At 52.0% G+C, this 12,718-nt stretch overlaps 1 protein-coding gene across 4 annotated transcripts; it reads left to right on the top strand.

Annotated features, from left to right (window-relative positions):
• The first annotated feature begins 36 nt into the window (after window positions 1-36).
• INCA1 (inhibitor of CDK, cyclin A1 interacting protein 1) lies at window positions 37-12,108 on the top strand. Of its 4 annotated transcripts, XR_011556824.1 has the most exons (7): window positions 352-614; window positions 5,296-5,394; window positions 6,544-6,589; window positions 9,370-9,584; window positions 9,934-10,141; window positions 10,706-10,906; window positions 11,897-12,108. XR_011556824.1 is itself a non-coding variant. In XM_070727314.1 (6 exons), the coding sequence occupies exons 2-6, from the start codon at window positions 5,306-5,308 to the stop codon at window positions 10,835-10,837; spliced, it is 690 nt and encodes a 229-aa protein (XP_070583415.1). In that variant the 5' UTR covers window positions 37-66; window positions 5,300-5,305; the 3' UTR covers window positions 10,838-12,108. The 4 variants fall into 4 exon arrangements, 3 of the variants coding, with proteins under 3 accessions (XP_070583415.1, XP_070583414.1, XP_070583413.1); XM_070727314.1 differs by lacking the exon at window positions 352-614 and adding an exon at window positions 37-66 and having other exon boundaries at window positions 5,300-5,394; window positions 10,706-12,108; XM_070727313.1 differs by having other exon boundaries at window positions 9,934-10,093; window positions 10,706-12,108.
• Window positions 12,109-12,718: the final 610 nt, after the last annotated feature.

Here is a 12,718-nt window from a genome sequence, read left to right as displayed (position 1 = left end):
ACCCGTCCTCCCCGGGCGGAGGGGCCGCGCGCTCTTAAAGGGCCACCGCGCTAAGGGCCCTGCCAGGTAGGACGGAGGGAGGGAGGGAGGGGGGAGCAGAGGGGGGGTCCCTCCTATCCCCCCCCACCAACAACAGCGGTGCAAGCCTCCCGCCCCTCCCACAGCCGGACCCCCCCCCACACACACACTTCCATCCCTAGGGGGCGCCCTCCCCGCTCCCCCGCTGCCTTTTGTCCGCTCTGCAGCCTCGCAGCGGCCCCTGCCGGCCGCCGCTGGGCGTTGTTAGCACGCCTCGACTCCCAGGGTGCCCCGCGGCGGCCGCGCAGAGCTTTCTGGGGCCGGTAGTCCCTGTCAGGGTCGCCGCTGAGGGATCCTCCGAGTCGTCCTCGTCCGTCTCGGCCTGGGTTTTCCCACTGAGGCGCCCCCGGGGGCTCCCTACCGGCCGGGCCGAAGCGAGGCGAGGGCCGGTCCAGGCCTCGCGGGGGCCTTGTGCGGGCCTACTCCCGCCTTGAGCCTCCCCCTCACGAGCTGCTCCCCCTCGGGTGGGCCGGGAAGATGGACGGAGGGGCCCGAGCGGAGGAAGGCGGCGGGGCCACGCTGGGGCCCTTCGTGAAGTACGTGCCCTCCCCTCAGGGGCCCGGCTCCAAGGAAGGGCGCGCAGGCCCCATGTAGGCCGCAGTTGGAGGCCTTGGTCGCCTCACAAAATTCCTTTCCCCCAAAATCTCAGAGGTCAACGAAGTGGGTGGGAAGCAAAATACGGGAGATTTTCATGCTGGGGGAGTGGGGGTCCCAAAGAAAATTTAAAATTGGAAAAATTAGGGGGGGGGAATTAAGAAAGCTGAGCCCTCCAACTCGCCTCACAAAAATTCTTTCCCAAAAAGTTTCAGAGGTCAACAAAGAATAGATTAGAATAGAATTTTATTGGCCAAGTGTGATTGGACACACAAGGAATTTGTCTTGGTGCATATGCTCTCAATAGACATAAAAGAAAAAGACATTTGCCAAGAATCATGAGGTACAACACTTAATGGTTGTCATAAGGGCCAAATAAGCAATGAAGAAACAATCAATATTAATGAAAATCTTAGGATACAAGCAAAAAAGTTACAGTCCTAAGTGGGAGGAAAAGGGTGATAGGAATGATGAGAAAAACTAGCAGATTTAATAAAAAGCCTGACAGTGTTGAGGGAATTGTTTGTTTAGTAGAGTGATGGTGTGTGGGGGGAAGCGAAATATGAGAGATTGTTATGCTGGGGGGGTCCCAAAGAAAATTTAAAATTGGGGGTGGGATTAGGGGGGAAAATAAGAAAGCTGAGCCCTCCAACTTGCCTCACAAAAATTCTTTCCCAAAAAGTTTCAGAGGTCAACAAAGGGGGGGGGGGGGCAAAATATGGGCGATTTTCATGCTCCGGGGTCCCAAAGGGGCTTTTTCACAAAACCAGCTGAGTTTTAACCCCCCCCCCCTTGAAAGCATTTTTGCTTCTCACCCAAAATTGAAGAAGCTTTTTAGGTGAGAAAAACGTTTTCAGAGAAAAAAAAAGTTTAAACATTTCTGCTGCCTTTTGAAAAAGCCCCTTTTGGGACTTCAACGGGTCACCTGGAGGTTTGGGAATCTCCACAGACAATTGTTATTATTATTATTAAGCGATGAAGTCATGAAAGTTGGGCATCTGTTGAGATCGTCCAGTCAATAGCACTCAATTTCTGAGGGTTGTTGAGGCCACTTGGGGGTTTACCTGTGGCCTTCCAGGGTCACCTGAGTCACCATGCAAAATCGAGTTGCCCTTTCAAAAAGCAACTTGGGGACAACCTAGATTCATGATGGCGAACCTATGGCATGCGTGTCACAGGGCACGCAAGGCGTTGCGCCATGTCGGCTCCGGTGCGCAGGCATCTGCTAGCCAGCTAGGTTTTGGCCTTGGGGAAGGCCGTTTCGCTCTCCGGAGGCTCCAGGAAAAGTTCCCTGAAGCCCCGGATTGCGGAAAACTGCCCAACAGGCAGACAGGAAGTTCGAACAAACAGACTTCCGTTTTGCCTGTTCTGCTTTTTTCGCACTCGGGGGCTCCAGGAAGCTTCCCTGAAGGCTCCAGAGTGCAAAAGACAGCATAACGGGGAAAGTGGAAGTCCATTTTTCCAAACTTCCGATTTGCCCATTTGGCCGTTTTTTCACGGCCCCAGGCTTCAGCAAGGCCTGTGCGCATGTGCGGGGACGATGTGGATTGTGTGCAGGGGGTGCACACGTGTGTGTCGGGTGAGAATGTGTGTGGGCACGTACGTGTATGCTAGCACACGCACCCTTGTGCCCTACAGACCAAAAGAGGTTTGTCATCGCTGACCCAGATGACTGAGAATCTCCATAGACATGAAGCGCGGAGGCTTTGCAGTGGCTCTTGCTTGCAAATTGCAAGCTGTACTTTAGTACGGGTGGAGTCCATAACTTACCTCCATTCCTTTAGTGAGCGTTCAAAGTTACAGCAGCAGCACTGACAAAGGGGATTTATGACCAGTTCTCACACTTAGCGGCCCCAGCACGTGATCACTGTGGACACTTGGCAACTGGCATGGACTTACGACAGTTGTGGTATCCCAGGGTTGCGTGATTGCTTTTTGCGATCGCCTGACAAGCCATCAATTGGGAAGCCAGATATCACTTAGCCTCTGTTCCTGCGGGGATTCACTTCACTGTGGCAAGAAAGTCGTAAAATGGGGAAAAATTCACTCAACTGTTTCGCTTAGCAGTGGAAAGTTTTGGGCTAACTTTGTAAGTCAAGGACTACCTATCTCTGACACTGCTTTGTGGAATAGGGTGCACCACCGAGCCCATGTGGCCTGAGTGACCGGCAGGCATCAGGGAAAACTGATCGGGATGGGCCCAGGTCTTAGCCGCAGTCTGCAAAAGTCCCCTCCTCTTCCTTTGGTAGCTCAGTTGGCGCCTCTTGCTTTGGATTAAGCTCTGCCATTGCAGACCTTTTTTTAGGCCTTGTGACATATTTATTAAACCAGTTGCGTTTGGCTTCCGTCTGCGGCATCGCCCACTCTGGAAGAAGAGGCAAAGGGCCACGGATGTTGGTGGAAGGGTCAAGTCAATGAGGGACACGTGGAGCATGAGTTACGTAAAACCAAGCCCTCCAGGAGCTTCTGCTCGTCCCATGAATTCGATAATATTTTCTGCCTCCAGAGAGATCACGTGGGGGCTGCTGACTGCACGGCTGTCTAATTCTTTTCCGTTTCTTTGGAGCTCTGAAATGATTAAAAAGGAATTGAATTCAACCATGCCAATAAATATTAATAAGTTAATGCCAAAGAATTCAGGGAACAGACGGTGATTAATGGGTGATGAAAATTAAGTCCATTTTCCAAGTCATAAATACGTTGCAAAGTCTTCCCTACTGACCTGAAGTCTGTTGGAATATTTGCATTTTACTTCGTTGTGGGCTTTAAAAACTTAGTGCTATGCGGGGAGTCAATTGCCTTATACATTCATCTGCATGATGAAAAACTAATTTTGGTGGCCAAGGCTTGCATGTATGACCTTCGCAAGTCTGCAAAGCAGAGAAAAGCTGAAAGGTCATAGTGCAGTTGTTGTGGCTCCCTTTAGCAGCCATTCAATGACCAAGTTGTAGGTCCTTGTTATGATTTCTAAGTGAGGGCTGCCTGTAAATCGGTTGTACAAAAACAAGGATGGGCATTCACGCATCTGTTATATAACCTGCATTAGTTACGCCTGAAAAGTAAATTTGTCTATCGATCGATCAATCAATTTATTGGATTTATAGGCTGCCCCTCTCCAAAGCAGAGCTCTAAATTTAATACAACACAGAGTCAAACTAGTATCTCAATGGATCTCTTATTTCTTGCCATATCTGTAGGCCAAGTTATTCCTTCAATCTTTGTTTTGTTTTCAGCTATAATTGTCAAGTGTCATTGTCACCAAATATCAATCACAAGGCTGATGATGTTCTGTAGCTTTAAATTTAGAGCTCTGCTTTCTGAACAGCAGAACTGCAGGCCGCCCTTAGATGGCAGCAGGGAGGAGGGGTTTTTTTCCTCTCTGCTGCCACCTAGTGCTACGTTTCTGTGTGGCTTCGCATGCATTCCACAGAGATAAATTCCACTCTGCACATTATGTTGTGAGCCACTCTGAGTCCTCGGAGAGGGCGGCATACAAATGTAATAAATTATTATTATGTCAATACAACTCAGCAAACGAGATCACTATGCTGGATTTCGTATTTCATCCCCAGTCAGGCGCTTCCCAAGCACCTAGGGCTGCGTGATGTAGTGGCGAATTATGTTTGCCCATCCCAGTAAAGCGGCCTTTTGCAATTGACAGAGGGAGATTGTGTCAATTCCGATTATTATTATTATTATTATTATTATTATTATTATTGTTGTTATTATTATTATTAGACTTTTGCACTGTTTGAAACCTCAGCTGTGATATGACCTCTTCCTCCCTCGCGCTGCTTAGTGGGCCCTCGGCAAAGACAAAAATCCTCCGTGGCTGTTGAGTCGTTACCACTCGACCCAAGAGAAATTCGGCTAGAAGTCGTAACTGATTATAGCTGAATTCCTGCCTTTGGTTGATCACTCGTCCTTTCAAATGATTGCGTTTCTCAGGCTCACTGTACAGTATCATTGTGTAGCTTCTGATAAGCTTATTTTAATCTTTCTCCAATATTATTTTACTGTTGTATACATTGATAAAAAATGAGCTTTTCCTTTATTTATTTATTAATTACAAACATATACTAGGTAGCAGGTATTGGTATAAACATAAGCCGAATAAATACAGATAAATGAGGCATTGATCACTCTGTTCCTGAATCTCGTATTTTCTGCAGTCAACGTTCAAGCGGTTTACACTTGGTTTGAATCTATTATGCACTCGTGTATTGTTGCGGTTGAAGGTGAAGTACTCATTGACCGTAAGGACATTGTGGTAGACGATTTTATGTAGCAAAATTTCCTGGGCGTCAACTGCATTCCTGGAATATTTCCTGGGAGTCGACTGTAGTAAAAGCAGTTGGTTTCCAGGAAATGTGAATTTTATTAGGCCCTTTGATGCCTCTCCTGGAATTGTCTGGAGAGGAAGAGGAGGGGGCGGCCTGGGGGAGCTGACAGGATGGCAGCAGGATCCAGGGACCTTAAATGCTTCCATGCTCCCTCCCCTTTTCCACGCCTGAGCAACGGGGGGGGGGGGGGTGTTAATAGCACCCCGGATTCTGTGTCCATGCATTTTCTTGCAAAATAATTGGCTGAAAGCTAAAGGTTTTGCACCCTCCTGTGTCCAAGGCAGTCCAAGATGGTCAGCAGAGACCAGGCTGAAGTTGACCCCTCCAGCGATGCCCATGGCGTGCCGGACTTTTGGGACAGACTTGTTCAGCAGCCGAGGTACGTTTCGCGATCTTGGCGGGCGGTGGTACAGATTCCTCTGCCTGAAACGGGGGTCCTCGACCGCTGGGGTAGCGTGTTGCTAGCCCGCCCAGATGGCCAAAGCAGCTGGCCAGCCTGCCTCAGGCCAGGATATCAGGAACCTCTTATCTTGGGAGATAATGGAAGACTGAATTGTACTGCAAGAGTTTCTTAGGGAAATATTTACTTCTTTGGTAGCAAACCTACACTAACTATTTACACTGTAGCCATCTCTCTCTAGAAGTTACTATACAAAATACTCACATATCTGTATCTACTACCCTCAGTTACAATATTCAGCCACACGTCTTCAGCCCACCACAAGCCACAATAAGCCACGCAACATCTCTGAGCCACGAGCCAAGCCACACCTGTGCAAAGGTGAACCGTGGCCTATACATTTGACATTACAATCTGCAGATTCACCCTGACTGGGTAGTTTTACATTATTAAGGTCATTGCCTTGATTACAATTCTTCTCTCTGCAATTTGGAACCTTATGTCAGGTCGGGCCCTGATCCTGGCAATGACCTCTCACTTAGTGACCATTTTCACACTTACGACCACGCGTGCTCAAAATTCAGACGGCAACCAACTCGTGTGACCCACGGGGAAGCCAGATTCCTCTAACAGCTGCAGCTACTCACTTAAGAACTGTGGCAGGAAAGGCTGTAAAATGAGGCCAAACTCACTTCGCAGCTCTTTTGCTGAGCAACAGAAATGTTGAGCTCCACTGTGGCCATAAGTTGAGGACTACCTATAACTACATCTTTAAGGGATGTGAAGCTATGGCTCCTTTTTGTCTGCAAAAGGAAGATTTTTCTCCGCGTTTCTGCAAAAGTCACTTGCTGATGAGACTTAAGAAGAGAGGAAGCCGTGGTCATCCTCCTTGCAAGCACTAGGTCCGAATTTTGACTTATCATTCCAGCCAGTAACTCCAAATTTAAAGATTAGCACCAGGCCTAGCTGAGTTCCTACAGCTGATTATTATTAATTAGATTTGTTTTTAATCTAATCTAACAGGCCTTGCGGACTAGGGGTGGGTTATTCCTCCTAAATTTAATAAGTAAGGAATCCTGGAGCGAAAGGCAAACGAGACTCCCCCCCCCCTGTTTGTTTCCCTTTCAGTTGCCTCTGGATGGGAGAATACCAGGAGGAGGCCCCACCCGCCCCGGTAGGTTTCCATGGCCTGGGCGAGGCCTTTTTTTACGCCACCACCCTTGGTTTTCCTCCTGCTCTGAGCACGAAGCCAACAACTTCAGCCTAAAGATGGGGAGTGTGACTTTGCCGAAAAGTCACAAAGACATTCAAAATATACAAACAATCTACATACACACACCCATGAAAATCTACAAAAACAAATACATATGACATGCAAACATACAAGAAGACCAACAAACACATAAATATCTATAACCTTACATAGACGTATCTATATACAGTGGTGCCCCTACTTAAGAACTTAATTTGTTCCATGACCAGATTTTTAAGAAGAAAAGTTTGTAAGTAGAAACAATTTTCCTCCCAGGAATCAATGTAAAAGTAAATAATGCTTGCAAACCCATTAGGAAAGAAATAAAAGCTTGGAATTTGGGTGGGAGGCGGAGGAGGAAGAGGAGGAGGAGGAGGAGGAGAGTCGCTGCCGAAGGAAGAAGGGGAGGGGAGGGGAATCAAAAAAAGCCAAAACTTAAGCCAAGGCTTTAAAAATAAAAAGAGGGACTCTGAGGCGGCAAGGAGGAGCACGCGCCTCCCATACACCCAGTGTGAGGCTGCCTCCCCTACACTGCGCCAGAGAGAGAAGCCCAGGCGGGTGAGAGGGGGGAACCTCCGGCTCCTTTGACCGAAAGGCGGCTGCTGCTGCTCCCTGCTTCCTCTTCCTTCCCATGCTGAAGGGCTGCCCTCTCCTTTCGCTCGCTCGCTTTGTAGCTGGCGCCTTTCCTTGCTGTGGTGACTCCTCGGTTTGGCTGAAGCCAAGTTTATCCGGTCGGGGCAAAGCGCCCTCTTTTGCCTTTCTGTGCCCAGACGCTCCGGGAGGCAACCTCGCACCGGGTGTATGGGAGGCAGCGCGAGGGAGTCACCACAGCAAAGTGGTTCATTCCCTCTCCAAGCGCCCAGAGAAAGGGAAACGCTCCGTTCGCTCTGGGCAGCCAAAGCCTCCTTAAGCGCCACCGAAAGGCTCCTCTGGCAGCCCCGGAAAGCACCAGATAGCCGGGATTCAAGGGGGAATGGCAGGAAACTGGCCGGGCCTTCGTGCTGCTCTCAAATTTCCTGGGAAATTATTTCCCAGCTCGGTTTCTTCAGTAGAAAATGGTTTTTAAGAAGAGGCAAAACAATCTTGAGCACCCGGTTCTTGATCTAGAAAGGTTCTTGGGTAGAGGCCCCACTGTATTCATATTTGAATTGAAAATATTTAACATACATGTCAACCATCCTGTTGACTCTGGGTTTCTGCCATCTGTCGGTAGCACGTTTTAAGTATCCTGTGTGACTTTCTTTCACACTCGAGTGCTCGTGGAGTAAATGACGTGTATACCTGTGTTTATTTCTGTGTCTCCCTCAGAGAGTCTTTCTGGTCCATGGGTTTAGCAGTGAGTGTTTTGTGGGCATTCGTCTCCTCTGGCCCTTCGAAGGAGCTGAGCTTTGGAAGGGGGTGGTGGCTTCCTCAGAAGAGACCGTTTCCATGCCCCCCCCTTTCCCTTAACGCCCCTCCCCAAATATCAGTCCTCAGTGGCTGAGCTGAACAGGTGTGGAGGGCACAGAGGAAGAGGAAGAGGAAGAGACCTGGTTTTGTGGGGATTTATCTCAGTCCCTGGGGGGGGGGAGGAGGAGCGCTCAGCCCTCCCCCTCCTTCTTTCATAGAGGGAGAAAACAATTCCCCTTTGAAAGTGACCCTCGCTCCCACTACGCGTGGAATCACTTCCAGTGCTTCTGTTCCTGTCCCTGTCCAGCCGTCTCCAGCAGCAAAGGATCTCCTCCCGCTTCTCTGATTGATTGATTGATTGATTGATTGATTGATTATCTGTCTATATATCTATCTGGTCTGTGTGTCCCTCCACCCCTCCATCCTTCTATCAGAGTTGGAAGGGACCTGGCTGGTCATCTAGCCCAACCCCCCACTCGAGCAGGAGGCCCCGCAGCATTTCGGACAAGTGGCCGTCCAGTCTCCCCTTGGAAGTCCCGAGTGTTGGAGCTCCCACAACCTTCTCTTCCACCGGTCGATCACTCTGACCCTCAGAAAGTTCCTCCTTATTTCCAGGTTGGATCTCTCCTTGGTCAGCTTCCGCCCGCTGTTCTTTCTGGTGCCTTGGGAAACAGCCTGGCCCGCCCCCCTCCTCTCTGGGGCAGCCCCCCCCAAATATTGGAAGTCTGCTATCATTGTCTTTGCGAGACCATCCAGGCCTGGTTCCTGCAACCACTCTTCTTCGTATGTTCTAGTTTCTAGTCCTCTTTATCATCCTGGCTGCTCTCTCCTGCCCTTTTTTTTAGAGTATCAAAACCAGAGGCCGAACTCTAGTTGTGGTCCAACTAAGGCTTTACAGGGTGGTCTTGGTACCTCCCTAGTCCCAGATTGTATCCCTCTGTTAATGCAACTCAGGATCATATTGGCCTTTTTGGCCCCTGCTGCCCACTGCTGGCTCTTATTGAGTTGGTTGTCCACCAAGGCTCTGAGACCCCTCTCGCAGTTGTTGCTACTGTGGAGTGTGGTTTTTCACCCAGTTTGTGTGTCTGTCTTTGGTTTCTCTTACCTAGGTGTGGGATTGCGTTGAACTTCCGTTTCATTTGTTTGAGTCCATCTGATAAGCAAGGGGTCCGACCTTCTCCCTGGACATTATTGCTAGGTCCCCGAAGCGCCCAGTGCTCCTACGGCAGGCGTCTCCAACCTTGGTAGCTTTAACCCCGGTGGGTTGGTTGGACACCCCTTGCTGACCCCATCTTGGCCTCCCTGCTCTTTAGGCCCCTGGCTGGGCAGCCCAGCGGCCTCCAGGAGACGAGGGGGGGCCTTGGCCGTGGGAGGCAGCCCCCACCCCGCGGAGCCTCCCATCCCCCAAGGAACTGTGTCAAAAGAAGAGGAAGGGTCCAAAGCAGAGGGGCCTCCGCGGACGCCTCCCAGGCCTCTCCGTCTTGTATCACCTGGAGGAGGTGAAGAGACGGCAAAGCAACATCGACAAGTAAGGAAACGGCCCCCTCCCACCTTTCCCTTCCTTCCCCTCGGACTCTACCCAGGGGTCAGTCGCCTCCCTCGCCCCCACCACCACCTTCAGGGCATTTGACATATGGCACAGGGGGTCCTCTGCCACCCCCGCCCCCGCTTCAGGGCTTCATGGAAGGCAGCCAGCAGAGTCGGAGTGAAGGCTCGCGAGGGGCAACAGTTCCGGCCCCTCCTGACCCCAAAAGAGGCCAAGGCCCTGGTCCACCGTCCAGATCCCCTCCGGGTGCTCCGCTGGCCACGGCCTTGCCTCTGCAAAATGCCCCCCCTCTCTCGGAGACCCCCAACCAGCGCCCGCCTTTGTTTCACAGGCAGAAAGCAGCACAGGAGAGGCCCCCTCTGCCCCAGCTCTGCCCCCAAAGTGTCGGGGCGGTGGGGGGCCCTGTGCCCGCCTTCCTGCTGAGTCCCGCCTGGACGCCAGAGCCCTTCGCCCGGCCCTTCCTGCGCAGAGCCCCCCGTGACGCTGACCAGGTGAGCAGTTGGCAGGCGGGGGCGGCGAGCGGCCTGACGGAGTGCGAAGTAAGCGTGGGGGGGGGGGGAGGCCACTGTTGCTTAGCAACGCCGCCCCCGGTGAGGGATCCGGCACGTGGTGGTGGGTGGGCGGCTGGCGAAGTGATGTTCCTCAGACCTGGCAGCTTTGTGGGCTTTGAAAACCCCCCCCCCAAAAGAAATCCCCAGCTGGCAAAGCAAAGGATTCTGGGCCCTGAAGTCCACCTGCTTGAAGCTGAAATGCTCCGTTGCCCCCCCCAATCTCTCCATGGGACCCTCCCCCTAATTCCGCTGCCTGCCTGTCCCTGCCAGGGGAAGGGGCTTTGATTTCGAGCCCCAGTGGCACAGTGGGCTCAGTCCGGCAGTTCAAGTCTCCCCACCGGCTCCAGGTGGACTCAGCCTGCCCTCCTTGCGAGGGGGGGGGAGATCAAATGTGGAGACCCCGAGGGTTGGGGGGAAAGAGGCTGAGCCTGTGAACCACTTGGAGGGGGCTGGAAAGGCCCCATGAAGCGGTATATAAAGTCCACATGCTATTGCTAACGCTGGGGTCTCCCCCCACTCCCACCCCCCTGACTCCCACCTTGCCTTCTGCAGCTCCCCCCGCAGTGGGACCCCAACCTGAGCTTCACCCAAGGAAGCCCCCCGGCCTTCTACGCCCTGGCGGCCCACCACCACCACCACCGCTCTCCCCATGGAGGAAGCCCTCTGCTGCGACCCGAGGAATAGGCGTTGTGGGTCAGCCTGGGCCCCACGGGGGTCCCTCCGGGGAATGGGGGAGGGGCTTGAGTTGTGATGGTGAGTGTGTGTCTCTCTCTTTCTCCCCTTTTGCAAGTCTGCAAGTGCCCCCCCCCCATGACTGGCATCTCCCCCCCTCCTCTGTGCTGCCAATAAACCTCCCTCCGTGGGCTGAGATGAGCGAGCGAGTGAACACACACACACACACACACACACACACACACACACTGAAGAGGGTTTCCATAGTAATCCTGGCTCCCTCTCTCTCTCCCCCTTGGCTGTCCTCCTCCTCCACCTGCGTGTAACCTAGGAGTAAGCTCCTCCAGGGGCTCCAAAGAGAGAGCAGCCTTTTGCAGCCTCACCAAGGCAGTGGCACCCCCAACACCCCCCCCTTAGACCCCCCTCCTCTGCCCTGGGGGGTCCTTCCAGGGCCTGGCTTAGAGCAAAGGATCGAAAGCCCCCCCCCAATATTCCCTCAGACGGGGGAGGCGAGGACCAGTTCTCAGAAAGTGGCTTCCAAGCCTTGGTGGCTGAATTCTTGCCTCTCTGTTTATTTAATTGAATGTAATTTATTCAGCTTCTATGCCGCCCGATCCACTTAGGTTTCATATTTTATTTTATTTACTAGATTTGTGCGCTGCCCTGATCCTCAGTTTACGGGAAAATTAGTTATTGGGAGTCTGATAAAAGGGTTTCTCTACACACACACACACACACACGTGAGCCAGGCGAGAAGGGAGGGGTGCGGAAGGCTTCCTGGCCTGGCTGAAGGACTGACCACCACGAGCCCACTCCGTCCTTCTTTGTTGGCTTTTCCAAGTTGGATTTTTGGGGTGATTTTAGGGAAAAAACAACGGTTCAGCACTTTTATTTTTCCTCACTAAAGGGGGGGGGGAGAGACTTTGCGCCTGTTTCCCTGGCCATCCAGTCTTGACCAAACCGCCTCAAGAGAGACATTGAGGGCAGAAAGGGGGCAGGGGCAGACGGGCAGCCTCTTCGCCTCGCTTGGCTTGCAAGGGCAGTTTTAAAATTTTTCTGTGTTTTTTTAAGGCACAATTGAAGTGAGTTTTCAGAGGAAGAAAACAGCCCCCTCCCCAGCTCAGCCCAAAGGAACCACCGCGAGTCCCAATTCCATATTTGACCATAGGTGGGACAACCCCCCCCCCCCCGCACAAAACAGATTTAAATGGCTCGGAATGTCAACAATGCTTTTGTTGTGTTCAGTTGTTATCCTGTTCATCAAATATATTTTTGGAACTTAATTCTGATGGTTGGTGTGGTTTTTCACTTACTTTGAACGTTAATTGGGGGGGGGGGGCGCCTGCAATTAATTTATAATCAAACTATAAATGTCATAAATACGATAAAGGACAGTGTCCGGCTTCCTGGCAAGGCAGGGACTTTGAACTCCCAGAATGCCCCCAGGCGAGCAGTCCTGGTGCTTGATCCACAGTGGCCAAGATTAGATAGGCCTGAAGGCAGCGGGGTGGACTAGGTGACCCGCGAGGCCCCTTCCAAGCTCTGTTAACCTTCGTGGCTGCACTCAGGGCGCATGAAAGGGCAGGAGGAGCAGGAGGCCAGAAACACTCGGCGAATGTCGGGGGGTGGGGGGGGTGGAAGGAGCAATGGGGAAGCCAGGAGATGGGGGACAAGAGTGGTGAGAAAAAAACGAGTAGGAACAGCCCCCCCCCGTCTCCCCCACTCCCAAGCCCATGTTCCTGATTCCTTCCTCAGACTGGCACTTGCTGCATCCTTGTCCCATGCTTCCCATCCCTGGCATCCGGGTGGCGGTGTTTGGAACTCGGCCCCTTTAAGAGGGACGGCCAGCGCCCTCTGCTGCCGGGGGAATTCTGGGAGTTGAAGTCCCCACCG

Source organism: Erythrolamprus reginae, chromosome Z (assembly GCF_031021105.1).
Source record: "Erythrolamprus reginae isolate rEryReg1 chromosome Z, rEryReg1.hap1, whole genome shotgun sequence".
NCBI classification, from domain to species: domain Eukaryota; kingdom Metazoa; phylum Chordata; class Lepidosauria; order Squamata; family Dipsadidae; genus Erythrolamprus; species Erythrolamprus reginae.
The sequence above is the reverse complement of the archived record's forward strand: the minus strand, read 5'-3'. Positions and strand labels throughout refer to the sequence as shown.